We start from the raw sequence: 15240 nt of genomic DNA, 5'->3' as shown, positions 1-15240 counted from the left end.
GTGGTGCTTGACTTTTCTATCATCCTCACGCTGACTGTAACTCTGGGGGGTAACTTTGTAAACGCTTATGTGGTTAAGCAGGTCAGAAGCGTACTTGGGATGCCTAAAGGGCCATTTACCATGTTCTGCTGTGGAAAAAGAGCAGGTTTGTTTATCTTGAATCTTAACAGCATTCCTATTAAAGTATCTGTACAGTTTAGAGGGCAGAAATGGGTATCGAGAAAAGGTACCTGTTCCTGACTGGTAAGTACCAAAATCATACAGCTATCATTATTTTTAAATAAACAACAGACAGGGCAAACTGTTCCAGAGTGTGGGCCCACATTACTAAATTTCATGAAAATGCAGCTAAAGGCAATAAATCAGAAAAATAAAATAACTATTGAATCTTTTCACATCTTTTCATGTCATGTCTTTATTTTTTCACTAAATTATGGTCAATAGATAAGAATATCAATGAGCAGTATCAGTATAAATAACTGGAATGAATAAAATTCAAACAATACCAATCCCTACATGACATAACAATTATGCTCTAAAAATTCAGTATGAACTTGTCACATAATATGCAGCAAATTCGCTTGATGTTAAAAGCTGGTTTAATATATACAAATAAATTCCCAACCACCAATGTAAGAACATTCCTGAAACATGACAAGGTACCAGGTGAAATAAAAAAAAAAACATGTTTTATCACATCTGGAGAACAAGATTTGTTGGCCAGGACATCTCTGCATCACAACAGTCCTTTCTTATATTGTTGTTTTGTTGCACATTTTACCTTTAACAAAAAACGAAACTTGTATGATTTGGATATTGCACTTTGTCAAATTGCAATTTCAATAATATTTTGATTAACTGCACATCCTTAAATAAAATTTGATCTAGTGTTCTAATTCATCTTTAATTCCTTTGTCAAAGCTGCACAATTCACCTCTGTGTTTTTGTGAAATAAAATCCAAGGGTCAAAAATTCAAGCTATCAGCCACATGTGTGCATGTGCGTAGTAGATTTAAAAATAGACCTCCAGCACAGCGATGCCTCGAAGCTCATCGGTAGACAGCAACGACTGAATAGTAAAAGGACCTTGGCTGGTGGAGCAGAGTGTATGTGAAAGGCGGTTAAATAGACAACCGTTCCCTGCTGCGCTGAGCCTTTCTGCTGGAGAATGACTGAATAAGCTCTGCTTTCACAGGTCAGGGATGCACATGCTGAAGAATCAGCACTTGTGTTTTTCCTGCTGTAAGCGCTTTTGCCAATGAAAGCAGATTGGATGGCAACAGTGCCTTTTTTGCTGGAGGGTCGATCCTGCACGTTCTGCTGATAAGCTAGTCCCCAAAAAACCACAACATGAATCCTACCAAAGAAGTCAATTACACAGGGAGCTCCGGCTTGCTGTGCGCCATCTATTAGGCTGAAAAAAAAAAGATTTTTGCCTACACTCTGCCACGCTAATTTGCTTGTGGTCTGCTGAAAGAACATCAATACATGCTGGTTGAGCCTCCATCAGCCGACAGTGGTTTCACTGCCTAAACAAGTTATATCATTTACCAAACACGGAAGCTGTTCTGTCACACTACTGACAGCTGCTGCCAACTGGACCAGGCCCCTGTAGTTTGTAGCTGGTTTAATTAGTGTTTGAACCAAAGTATTTATAATCACAGTCATCCCCAAGGTTCTGGCTGCTGAGCTAAGGACATGGCAATGAATTCAATTTGACGTTTGTACAGATTGTACCAGGGCAAACATCTGCTGTGAGGTTGTGTTGAGAACACTGTTCTCCTGTTGGCCATCCTGTAAATGACAGGGCCTGGGGGGGAGGAGGGGGGGGCTGAGTGCTCTCTTTTCTCAGAGTGAACAAGATGCTGCAAACGCCGCTCAGTATATCATATCCTGCCTGATCTGAGCCTCAACACAACCAAGACAGCATTTTAAAAATCAGACACACAGCTCAGGTCATCCATATGGCCTGAAAATTAGAACATGCTCTGCAGTCACAGTGACTTTTGTGCCCTGAACTGTTCTGTCACATTCAAAACCTAATGAGGACAAAAGTATTACTGGGATTTTTTTTTTTTTTCATATTACGGCTGTTACTTGCCCTATGGTTGGAAACAAACTGTTTGCCATCGGAGGACACTTGTTTGACTTGTGACGTTAACACAAACCAAACACACACTGTGGCTTCACCTGTGTTAGCTTTTCTAACACACTGCCACTGCACCTCTCTGTCATTTCCACCTGCGTGCCAAAACAAAGCAGAAACCAGCAGCACAAAAATGTCTCTATGAATCAGTTAAATGCTTTATTTTTCTGTTTTTTTTCCCTGTCCTGTAGGTCTACACGGCTTGCGGCTGATGTTTTGCTGTGCCAGTACCAGGTGACTGTGTCACTAAAACTGTTTTGTTACTATATAAATTACTATAAGCAAACTAGGTTTTAAAATGTTTAACATCTGAATTTTTTACATTATTTTTTACAAAGTATTCCAAACTACAATTTGTTATCTGTGCTGCTAATGCTAATTCTATGCAGATATACTGTATGATCTTTAATATTTAAACGTGGAGTAAAGGTGAGCAGTCATGAGAGAATAAACAGAATGCAGGAATGTTGCCTCGAGGGGAAACTTGTTTGTATGTTTATTAGTTCAATAAACATGCAAACATAGGCAATGCTTTTATTTTATGGTTGTAAATTGTTTTACAGTGCTTCACTGAGTTTATTAAAGTAAGGCTGCTCTGTGTTCTATTGTGAATGATATTTATGATCTATAAATACACAATACACTGATATGTGAGTAATTACTTGTACTTTTTATGTAATTTATAGTATCTTTCAAAATAAATACATGCACATTTTAGTTTGTGCCTTCTCAAATGTGAATAGAAACAGGCTAAACGCTGAAGCCTTATTCTAGGGCTCAGCAATATAACAGTATTATATCAGTGTCTTCATGTGAGACTGGATATTGTCTCAGACTTTGGATATTGTTGTATCGTGATATGGTGTAAGTGTTGTCTTTCCTGGTTTTAAAGGCTGCTTTACAGTGAAGTGATGTAATTTTCTCAACTTACCAGACTGTTCTATTATTTGCTTTTACCCAAATAGTAATTATATCCACATTACTCACGATTATGTATCAAAAATTACATTTTTTAATATTTCATGCACCAACAGTCATGGCTAAAATATTGTCAGAACATCAAGATTGAGGTATTGGGTGAAAAATAGTGCAACATTTTATTTTGTCCAAGTCACCTAGCCCTTCTGTTTGATAGTTTAATCGACAGCAATGCATCGTATTCTGTAAGATCATCATATGTTTACACTTTTTGAGATTTTATTAGTTGTTATTGTAGAGAAAATGTGTAGATCATGATATATATTGTGGAACAGTCTAAAAATAGAAATATAATTTATAAGTCAAATCACTCAGCACTGACATGTCCTTAAAATAGAAAAAGTCCAGTTATGTTAATTTGTTTTTATTTGCACATTAATATCTCAACAACATAAGCAAGTTATCTGCTGCACCTTTTTTCCACCACTGTAATAGTTTGGACTCAGTCATGTATGGAAATAAGCCAAAAACATAAGCGCCCTAATTTGATCTAATTTTCAACTGTCAATTCCTCTGTTTGGCTGTACAGCAAACAGAGCTGTAGCTGATAGAAATCTGTTCAGCAAATACTGCGTGTTGATATCCCCCTAAAACCACAGTTTTATGAAAACCCCTCCAGTGCAAATATCAGGCTCAGAGTTATCTCTGATCTGCCATTTCAGCATATTTAGCTGTTTAAACACTGGAAGCAGCGAGCTCATGTTCCATGACGTTCTCTCCTCTGGAGTGAAGGAAATGGTGGCAGCAGAGCCAGTTGCAGACGGTCAGATGACACACCCACTTCCCCCTCTGGGCCTTTATGTGACTTTATATAAAGCATTCCTGAGTGTTAGTCAGGCCTGGTGTGTTTACACAGCGCTGGGTGCTTACCCTTGGCACTGGCTGTTTGAGCCGCGCTGGCGCTTGAGGGGCAGCCAGGCTAATAGGGACTAGCGAGAGGAGCAGCGCAGGGCAGACACACTGTACTGGACCGCTGGGTATCAGCTCAAGAGCTTTAGGCAAGGACCTAAGGCAGGGAGAGCCTAATTTCTGCAACATGCTTATTTTTCTATAGCTTGGCGTAAAAGTGGAATAATGTGTGCCTGTGAGCAGAGATAGTGGGAAAATCTACACCTAAAATATGTTGAGATATTGTTGTGCTCATGTTCCACATATAGAATTTGGGAACGAGCAGGTAGAAAATAAATAGAGCTTTCCTCGGGGTATTGACTGGCACTCGCTCAGATCAGTCTTACAGCACAAAAGCAAGTTCAATCATAAGCAAAGATTTTTTTTTCTCTCCCTGTGCGACAACCCAGGCTTTTCAGCGTCTCTATATTGAGCTAACGCCCCATGTTACCCCTTCCCCTCTGGTCGCTGCTACCCTTCCCTCGCTTTCGCAGTCATTTTCTCCTCTTTTCATATGTTTAAAGGGCAGTTTATTTTCCATTTGCAGGGGAAAAATTAATCTGTCTCTGCTCTGTGGTGGTGGCAGGCCCAGATCCTGGAGGAGGTCTATTACCTCTCCTGCCAAGTAGACTCCCCCTCCAGGTTGAATTACATTAATACCTCCTTTATAGCCAATCAACTGGACTAGTCATATATTTCAAAACCAGTAAAAATAATTGAAGAAACCTCTGTGAGGAAACTGTATTCATACACTTTAATCTCTTATTCAAGAGGTTCAAATTGGTTTGGAGGAATAAAAAATGTAGCATAAAGGAGGTGACACTAAAGAGCTCTTGAGTAAAAAATATTACATGATGTGTAGGGTGGGGGTGTTTGAGGAGCGGGGCTGACATATCCTCACAGCAGACAAGGAAATGAAGTGGCGAGAAGTATGACAAACACCTTTGATTTTTCCTTTGATGTCTGTGTCAGCGCTGCATCGGCACACTTCCAGCAGGAGCAGCCACACAGAAACAGCAAGGTCTGTACAGCTTTATGAATCAACATCCATATCTTGGAATAATCTAACAGCCAGGCCACACTTTAAAGCAACGTGTACATGTACAACATGTTCCCTTTATTATCAATTACAGCCAAGATAAACATCAAGCCCTTCTCAAGCTCTTAAGAGTTTTCCTTGTACAGATGAGAGAAAGGCTGTAATAAAATGCTGTAACTCAGCTTAAAGAGGAACAGCATGAAGTCTGTGTGGCTGCCATGCTTTATTTTCAACATAATGATCACATTTAATAAGGTCAACTGTTGTTAATCATTGTTAGCTCTGGATTTGACCCATTAAACAAGTCACACAAGTAGCTTTGTGCTGATTAACAGACTGATGCACGCGCACAAGCACACACACGGGCGGAGGTGTGAAACTCTGACAAGAGAAACATCCTTCTGCTTGTGTACATAAACAACACAATTACGAGAGCTCCTTAAAGTCTGACAGATATGAAATCACTGTCTCCTTCAATCAGAATTTTCCTAACTGACTGACAAACCTTAAAATTACTGAGAAGGACGACGTATAATGCAAGATACTTTATAATTTAAAGGTAAAAGTAATATAAGTATGATAATCTATCAATCAAATGTAAGAAAAATAATCCACTATATTCAAAGTACAAATTTGTAACTTTCCCTCTCAAATTTAATACAAAGACTCACACTTAATAGGAATACAATCCATGTCATTCATATTTTCTGAATGTTAAACAAAATAAATGTTGTTAAATGAGTTTATTTCAGTCAGTCAGTTAGCAAACAAAGGAGCTTACATCCTTAGCTATGACCAGTTGACAAAAAACATAAAAATGACTGACTTTACATCTTCACTTAAAATTATAGCTGCAACAAGTAGTCGAAAAATTGATTAGCAGTCCACCATTAAATTAACTGTCAATTAACTGCCAGCTATTTGGTTGACTGATTAAATTTAAGAGGAAAAAAATCTAAATTCTCTGATTTCGGCTTCTCAAACGTGATTAATTTCATGTTTCTTTACTCCTCTAAGACAGTAAACCTAATATCTCTCATCATCTGAGGATGAGCTTTGGGAAATAGTGATCAACATTTACACAATTTCCTGACATTTTATGGCCCAAACTAATCAATAAATCTGGAAAATGATTGACAGATTAATCGATAATATACATATTACAGTCTAATTATCAAAACAGTTATAGACAAAATAACCTGTTTCAAATGTTAACAGAGGAACGGGCCTCAAAATTCAAAGTATACATTTTGAACCTAGTTTCACTCTCAACTTAAACAAAAGGACACTTGACAGTAACATGAATTATTAATATTTCCTGATGCTGTTAAAGGTTTGTTGACATCAGTGATATTAGCAAATAAAGGAGTCTATATTTTCAGCTGTGATCAGTTGAAAAATAAACAGATTTGACATCTTTAACTCAAAATCTTAATTTATGTATGTGAATATGTATATTATATGTATGTGAACTAACTCTATGGACAACTTAAAGCCATGATTACAAACCTCCCAGGTCCAGTGTGTTACTGGTTTAACTGAGCTGTACTGTTTGGGTTGTCACTTAGTTTTTATGCAATTCTACTCTGTGTTTTGTCCTTTTTATTTTTAACTTTTGTCACTCGACATCATTGTAAATGAGGGCAAGCTCAATGACTCTTCAAGTTTAAATAAAGGTTTGGAATACAGCTCTAATTTATAAGATAAAAATAATTAATTGGGCCTGTAAAATAAAAGTATCAAGAACTGTAATCTCATTTGTATCTTTTGTCGTTTTCATGTTTATGTAAAAGGCTTCCATCGTAACCTGCTTTTTAATCCTCGAGGAAGCCATTACTCTGCACTTTAGAGTCAACTACTCCAAAAGTTAGGTGAAAATATAAAAAACAAATGGAAAAAAAATCTCAAGTACTGCTATAACACTTGAGCACAAACATGAGATAAAGAAAGTTGCTCTGCAGATCTGAGCTGAGCTCTAAACACGGTGGCTCACAACATATCTGTACAGCTTGTTTACAAACAGAAGGTGCTAATTAATGTTCAGTGTGTCACTTCTAACTGTAACTGTCTGTAAAGTACTTTTAGCCTTTTTTTCCTCTCGGGTATAACAAGTTTTTTTTTTTTTTTTTTATTCCAGACAGCCTGAAGGGAGATCTAACAATACTGCAGCACAGTTGTTGGCAGGCAGCACTTACTTCTTATCAATAAGGCCTCTGGGTTAAAAACCAGCCATGCTCAAAATATCACACTAAAAATGTTTTACTGCTCAAGCTTTCCATTAGTTACAAGCAAACCACATGTACCTCATTTTATGTGTTTCAGCGCTATAAAACAAATGACACACACACAGAAACACAGAAAAAGTTCAACAGTATAAAGAGAAATAACTCCTCTTACCGTTTCTTTGTTGGGCAGCAGCTCTTTCCGGATCCTGAAGAAGTTTTTGCCGAACTGTCTCAACCCTTTAATGAAGCGCTTCTGCAATTTTTCACAGAGGAAGAGAGAGAAAAAAGACCCAGTTACTATTTGTGAAGTCAGCTAAACTGCGACCGCATAAAGTTACTGGCTAACACCACGACAAAAAACATTGTTTTCATTTCGCTAGTCTTGTGGTTGCAGAGGTTTGATGTATATCTAGAAACCTCTGAAGCCGTTTAAACTCCGGCAAAAACACAGCCATGTCAGGGCAAAACGAGAGAGGAAATGACAAGTAAGGCAGGGAGCGACACTGAGATTAAAGCTCGTCTTTTCATGTGCAGAGAAAATACAGTTGGGAAAATATAATGTATTTTAAAACAGAAACAGCAGTAAACATGTTGAGCATGTTGTTAATCACACGAGTAAAAAGTTTAAAGTCGAAGCCTGAACTTGAGCAAGAAAATGCTTCACTGTGCACAGAGGACAGTTTCCATTTCTGTCTGTACATTCAGGCTATTTTAAAAGCACAGAAAACATGTCAAAATGTGAAATCGACAAATAAACCCTCACGTGAATGAAGGCATACGAAAGGCATGATGACAGAAATTCCTACTTCATAACATAAAATTCAATCTGACATGAAAACTGAATGAGGACACACCACCTCACCTCAATGAGCACAAAAACAAACACCAGAAACAAATAAATACCAAAAATCTGAACTACCTAAATATATACCTAAATATATCTCTTCTCCTTTAAGAGCCACAGACTGCGAGCCATAAAAAGCGGAGGCTGAAAACATTCATAACCAGCGAAGCAGACAACCAACAGATTTACTTTCTTGTTCCAGAGGCGAGCCCCGTTCCTCAGTGATCTCAGCCAACCGTTTCCACCAAGTAACTCCAGCAAAAAGCAGGGAAAAGTCCTCAGGGAGCACAACACAGATCCCTACGTCCAGCCACAGGTAAAGGAAAAATTAAGGGGGCAAATCCACAATGTCTCCGACGGTACACTGCTTTTTTTTCCTCTTTTTTTTTTTACAAGCAAGAAATAGCTTGTCACTCTCTGCTCTTCCACTACAAAGGGGAAGGCTTTACATGTGATCTTTCTGCAAGAGAGCCTCTGGTTCGCAGCAGGCTGGAAAACCCGGAGTGGAGTCCTAAGCTTCATGTTGGTGTCGCTCATTTCAACCTCTAACAGTGCATAAGCAGGCTTCATGTCTCTACCCCCACACAGGAAAAAGCAACCGCTGTTTATTATTAAAGCTACACCGAAGCTGTCATTCAACTAACAAACTATAGCAGTCCCTTTAAATGTGTTCAGAGCTGAGGCACAAACTCAACTAGCTGCCAGCCCAGAGAGAGGGGAGGCAGGCTGATACGATTTGTGTGGAGAAAGGTCTTGGACATGGTGGAAGGAGACAAGTGAGAAGGAAAACCAGACATGGAGTCCCGCCTGAGTGTCGGGAGTTCATTTTTCATGCCATGTACAGTGCGTTATGTAACCACAGATTGTTTACATACCCAGCTTTGGTGGGGAACAAAGGCCAAATTTACAGAAGCTACACAGCCAGCTGCAAAACACAACTGAGGAGAAATTACAGGCGAGAAAGACCAATCTCAACAAAAGGAGTGAATGACTGTATTTAACTCTATTATGCAAACAAATTCAACAGTCTCAAGTTTAAATGTAATTGTGAGGAGCAAAATATAAAAGTATAAGTCTGAGTCAAACTAGACTAAATAATCAACATAAGGTCAAAAGCTGGATGTAACAGGGCTGACAGCCCGTCCTATCAGTGACATGAGACAGCAGTTAATTTGCATTAATCAGACTGAAGGTGTAGCGGTTGATTAGCCAGTAGATGGAGCCGTCTCCAACACAAGCGCTCCCCCATATCTGACACCCATCTCCAACCACTCAAGGGGTTAAGAGCAGATTACCATTTGGACTGTCAGTCAAACTTCCACAGAGCTCCATGTATAACCACTGCAGAGCTGCAGAGGATCAACAGTACAGGGCCTGTTTGGCAGGTGAGGACAAAACTGGGTAAATACCAGCTTCGAAGAAGAAAAAGTGCAAAATTTCACTAGGATGCACGAATGTTTGATTACAGCCTTGAGGCAGAATTACTCCTGAAGATGAGTTATATCAATGATATACATATACAACTATAACAGACTCCAACTAACCTATTATTACATGTCTTAATTATGTTTTTAACTGGATAAACTGTTGTGCAACACCTTTTATACTACTATTTTATTTATACTAGATATCTCATTCAAGATTTATAGATGGAGTAGAGAGATGATGCTGCCTCATAATATTTATAATATTTAAATATCTATATCATTTATTATTCTCATTTCATCTGGTTATTCTTCTTTCATCCATTATTCTGGATTTATTCCTTTATCTTGTTTTTTCATTAATTTCTTCTTGTTTTATCCTCTAATTCTTTCTTCTTTTTATTTTAAAGAATAATTTTATCTTGTTTTCTATTGCTGCTGGTCTCAGAGTAACTAAACATAATTTTGTTGTATGCACATAAAATGTCTTACATGTTTAATGTCTCTTTTAAGCAAGTGCTGCATCTTAACCTGAGGTTCTAAATAATTACATTTATTAATTTGCATTTGTCCAAAGTGACACACAAATAAGAAGCACTCAAGAGTAAGTTCGATGTACCACCGAACACGACACATGGCTGCAGGTGCATGAAGTGACATATAGATGCAAAGCAAATTAGAATTTTTTGAGAGCTAGAAAAATATCAAAAGAAAGAGCATATTATAAAGTAAATTGTCTAGGAAGAGTGGCCTAAACTGATTTTTGAAGATGGAAGGGGATTTTGCTGACTGAATTGAGTTTTTTTCCCGAGTTGTTCATGAGAGGAGTTTGTACTGAGATTTTCTGCCTTGCAGTGACGGTACAACTAGTCGACAATCAGACCTGTCTGTGCAGCCTGTGAGTCTGTCCTAATTATGTCACCTTAATTATGTTCCCCAACTGTACTATTTACACAGTCTGTCCGTCCGTCTCCATAGAGGAGCTGTGTGCATGCTCCCTCTCTCCTCTACCCCCCTCCCTTCCGTTTTCTTTCTCTCGCTGGCTCCCTCCTTCCTCCCTCCCTGCACGTCGGCTCCAGTTTAAGGCTCCATTTCAGCTGCCTGGGCTCACTGCTCTCCAGCCCAGCTAATAAATCATCCGCCAATCTGCTCCCTGAATCGCTCTGCCCCTGCTCCGATTGCTCCAGCCCTCCGTTGCTAGGCAACACAGCAGCGGAGGAGGGGCTGAGAGGAGTCAGAGCGAGCGAACGAACGAGAGAGAGCAAGAGGAGGAGGAAGAGGAGGGGTGGGTGAGCTGGGTGGAAGAGCTACCAAATGGCCATCCGCTGTGCAGAAACAACAGGCTTCTCTCTTTAAGTGTGTTCCAGAGAGCTGGCGCTGTTCACCCGCCCCGAGTTTCCCCCTCGGAGGCTAACAGAGCACTATTGTGAGGCTGGAGAGGAGACATATAAAAGGAGGAGGAGAATGAGAAAAAATGATTCAATAGTCCATTGTTGTATGTGCCTACTTCCTGCATGAGAGCCGATTGTTGGGAGTTGTAAGACTGGTTAAGATAATGCCGACATATGCTCAAAGATGGTATCACGATGACAAACAGAGCACAAACAGGCTCACACATGGAACATAATTCCTGCTAAATGTCATCCCATGAAAACACTGACGCAAGGCCGTCCAACAGCAAACAAAGCCACTTTCACTCAATATGGAGTCATTATACTTGACTCGTTGTTAAAAGCTGACCTTTCAGAGCCTGCTGTGGATAAACCCAGAGGGCAGAGGACAGTCAGTCCGCCAGCCAAAACCAAAGGGTGGAAACACTGCTGTCTGCTATGAAATATCTGCTGGTAATGAGATTGGCCACGCTATGCTGAGAAGAAATCACAACATGCTTGAAGAAGAGAGGGGGAGACCACATTGACAGACACTTGACTACCCACATCCTCTTCACACTTGACACCGTGCAGAAAGATTAAAATCTATGCTTAGACATGCTAAAAATTAGGTAGACGTACGGAGATGCACTCTTTGATTAAAGGCTCTCCTTTAAACCCCGAAAATACTTTTCAATAGCTGAAGTGATGTTTGATTCCCTCAAGATCCACTGAATTGGCCCAGTCGGCATTTTCCATTAAAGTCACAAAAAATGGAACTCTCTTTTATCCTGTATCCATCTCATATCCTCTGAATTTTTTCCCATGATGCTTAAAAGGTGATTAAAGCAGAATCAAGAATGTAATCATTCATTTTAATTTTATGGCCAGTTACTGACTAATCAAACACTTGTTCTGTAAATACTATATGGATCCTGTGACTATGTACATAGTAAGCAGTATTTTATAATGTCTGTTGTATGTAATGTATGAGCTGTTAGTATTTTGTTTCATCTGCCCAGGGACTGGGGATGAAACTTAGCTTTAGCTCCCTCTCTGTATAATGCATCAGATTTAAAGTACTGAAGCTGGTTAATTATACTTGGTCCCTGTCAAATAATCCCATATATAAATACAAAATAAAAGACCTGCCTGTGACAGAGCAAAAGTCTTCTAAATTTACCCAATAATAAACCTGGAGATATTCTGCCAACTTTTAGCAGGCACAGTAACATCCTCTGCTTCCTTTGGCTTGTACAGACACAAAAGGTGACAGGAAATTCCAGCACACACCCATCCTGCCTGCTATTTAGTAACTAAACAACCCTAAAAAGCATTGCTGGCACTGAACCACGGCGGTGATAAAACACACTGTTGACACTAAATCTTTCAGTGTAGCAAACAGAGCTCCCTCTGCAGACGAAGTAAAGCTGTTCATTTGACTTTAAAATAATCTACAGTCTGCAGCAGGGGACGCAGGCCGGCTGTGTTTTTATCCGCCTGTGGTGTTTTTGGTCGGGCGGCGCGTCTCAGGTCTGCAGGCTTGTGTTCAACCACTGGGGGGCTGCCACTCTCTCCTTTCCTCCCTTGTCTTCCTCCCTCCCTCTCCCTCCTTGCAACTCGGTGCTGTCGGCAGCCTGCTCCAGTCATCCATCAGTTGAAGACACAGCCGGAGATAAGCCGCGGCACAGTGCAGCTGGCTGAGGAATAGACCTGCTGCCCCGCAGCAGTCATAGATCAGCCTCTCTGTCTCTGACATGGCGACACGCAGCACGACCACCGCTGCTGCTGCTGCTTCTGATTGTTTATATGGCACCTCCTGTTGGCCGATGCATTATTAGAACCACTTATTTACAATCAGGCGTGACTGCAGATTTATGAGGAGATTATTTCATTTTATCAAGTTTGTGAAGGCAGAAATCCATTCGTGACCTTCAGCATGTCTGCAGGTAGAGCAGGTGCAAAGGGATCGATGTGATGATCCAACGCTGAGCTTACTTTAGATTTTATTGAGACACCTATGAATAAAAAACTTTTAGAACAAAATCAATTCGTTTGATAGTCTTTAATCTATCAATAGAGGTAAATTATGGTATAAGATCACTACAGGTGTCACAGAACTCAACAGCCCTGCATGTGAGGCTGGGTCCCATTTAGACTGAAAATCTCTTTTACCTGAGAGACCTGGCCGAGGTAACCGAGGTATTTACTGGCAGCAAGCTACAGTAGCTCAGAGCAGACAAACCAAAAACTGGCTCTAAATACAGCATGTCATGTTTCATGTGAGTTTAGTTGCCACTATGGGTTCTTCTACACACTTAGAAGAGGAGAATAAGACAAAGTGTTTGCAACCTGCAAGCTCACCGCTAGATGCCACTAAATCCATTTGAATTGAAATCAATGTATTTATTACTATTTTCACAATGATTATTATAAAAAATACTTAGATGGGGAGGAAGGTTTGGGAGTTAGAAGAGATGCTACATATGACTTTAAAAAACTTTCTGATATGATAATCCTGTATATCAATACTACTATAATAATTGAACAAATATCACAACTCTAAAATACTTAACAAATAAACTATAATAAGCTTATTAACTTAATAATAATATTAACTAACTTAACACTTTAAGGATTCAACAAACTTTATATATATATTTAATATTGAATCTCTGAGCCCTAGTACATACTGTCCATATTCATCCTCTCTCCAAAAGGTTATATAAGGCTATATAAACAAACTTGACTTTAGTTCATATTGTGCAACATGTACATTTTAATGAAAATCGTATTCATACTTGCCTACAAATGTGTCAGCAGCGGCCAGCTACAGCCACCAACAATCTGTTAATTTAGTAACAATCTGTACAGGAGTTTTTCTGATCTTAAAAGCAAATGTTAATGATCACATCCTGTCTGCTAATTGTGGTTTCACACTTTAACAGGTGGTTATTAAGATATGATAACTACTTAGTGTTGTAGCACTTTCTGTTTCACAGTAAGGCATCAGTGGAGGAATGTTTAATGGCCGCAAAAGGAAACAACCTGTGTGCTTTTCACTTGAAGTGCTTTTTGTTCCTGGTTTAAAAAGTTTATTTTTGCTGTTGAGACTATCAACAATCAAAAGATGGAAGGAGAGCGTGTGGGCAGTGCAGACTGATCTGGCTTCTGATAAAACATAAAGAAGAGGTGTAGTGAGACAGCTTCAGTTATACTTTTTAAAAAAAGCAGAGGACTGTTCTGACTGTCTGGAACGTTTCATCCTCCCATAATGACAGTAATTGTATTAGTAATTACATTTTCTTCTTTCATGGTGGTTACATCAACCTCTCCTCTACCCTGTACATTCAACAGGCCGCTGAGTACACAACAGCTACAAGCAGGTTAAACTGCATAGTCAATGTTTCTGGGGAAAATATGTGGAGTTTTATGTTATTTTATAACATTTGAGATTTTTCTTTGGTGTAATCTGTAGTTCACATTTGAGTAGTGTTCACATCTAGGTGATGGATTTCCATTTTCTGGAAGTTGCACTAATAGTTTCACTATGACACTGATGTTCAGCAGTTGACTGTAACAAATCTTACTGCAGTTAAATGATTTTCTGTGTCAGAGAGAAGAGAATAAGAAATTAATGAAACACTCCACTTTGCAACGTTGTCAGTTCCTCCACAGCAGCAATGAAACAATTTACAAATGCTCGTGGCAGCGGTCTCATCTTTCTGTGTGATGTGTGGGGGGGGGGGGATTACAAATATTTTTCTAACGATAAAGAGAGCTGAGACAAGGTCCAGGATCATGTGCTATGTGGCAGCAGCTGCAAGCAGAGAGGAGAGAGGTGGGGTGGGGGGGGGGGTGGGGGGGGGGCAAGAGAAGTCAAAGGGGGAGGGTAGGGTGACAAGTGACCCTGCAGACAGGCTGATTCTGTCATTCCAGCGGCCCCCGCTGTCACCTTTATTCACATCTCTGAAAGAATGCAGGGGTGGGGTGAAAAAAGAGCAGGCAGGAATAATGAAGCCAGTCCTGGAGGGGGGATGAGATGAAGAGGGAGAGGAGGAGGAGGAGAGGGAGGAAGAGGGGCAGAGCATGGGGGTGATAAATAAATAAGGAGCAGCAGGGCTGATTTCTCTGAGTGCGTCAAGGTTGGAGCTACATTTACACCTGTCCCTCAAGGCTGCAGGGCTGAAAAGGCACAACTGGTGATCAAATCGCTGGGAGACGTGTCCTTGGCCGTGCCAGAGTCAAGATGCTGCCCCTGCAGGCTGCGGACACTGTGGGGCAGGTGGAGCACAAACGGCCCACTGACTGCCTCCACCCACAGAC

At 39.9% G+C, this 15240-nt stretch overlaps 1 protein-coding gene across 6 annotated transcripts in view; it reads right to left on the bottom strand.

Moving 5' to 3' along the window:
* Window positions 1–15240, bottom strand: part of rerea (arginine-glutamic acid dipeptide (RE) repeats a) — a 178458-nt gene that overhangs the window by 18167 nt on the left and 145051 nt on the right. For all 6 annotated transcript variants that reach the window (XM_084721320.1, XM_084721321.1, XM_084721323.1 and 3 more), the window contains one exon: window positions 7449–7529. In XM_084721320.1, coding sequence (XP_084577446.1) covers window positions 7449–7529 — 81 coding nt within the window. The remainder of the gene's footprint in view (window positions 1–7448; window positions 7530–15240) is intronic.

The sequence above is a fragment of the Lutjanus erythropterus genome, chromosome 6 (genome assembly GCF_056507025.1).
Source record: "Lutjanus erythropterus isolate fLutEry1 chromosome 6, fLutEry1.hap2, whole genome shotgun sequence".
NCBI classification, from domain to species: domain Eukaryota; kingdom Metazoa; phylum Chordata; class Actinopteri; order Lutjaniformes; family Lutjanidae; genus Lutjanus; species Lutjanus erythropterus.
This window is presented reverse-complemented; position numbering and strand designations above follow the sequence as displayed.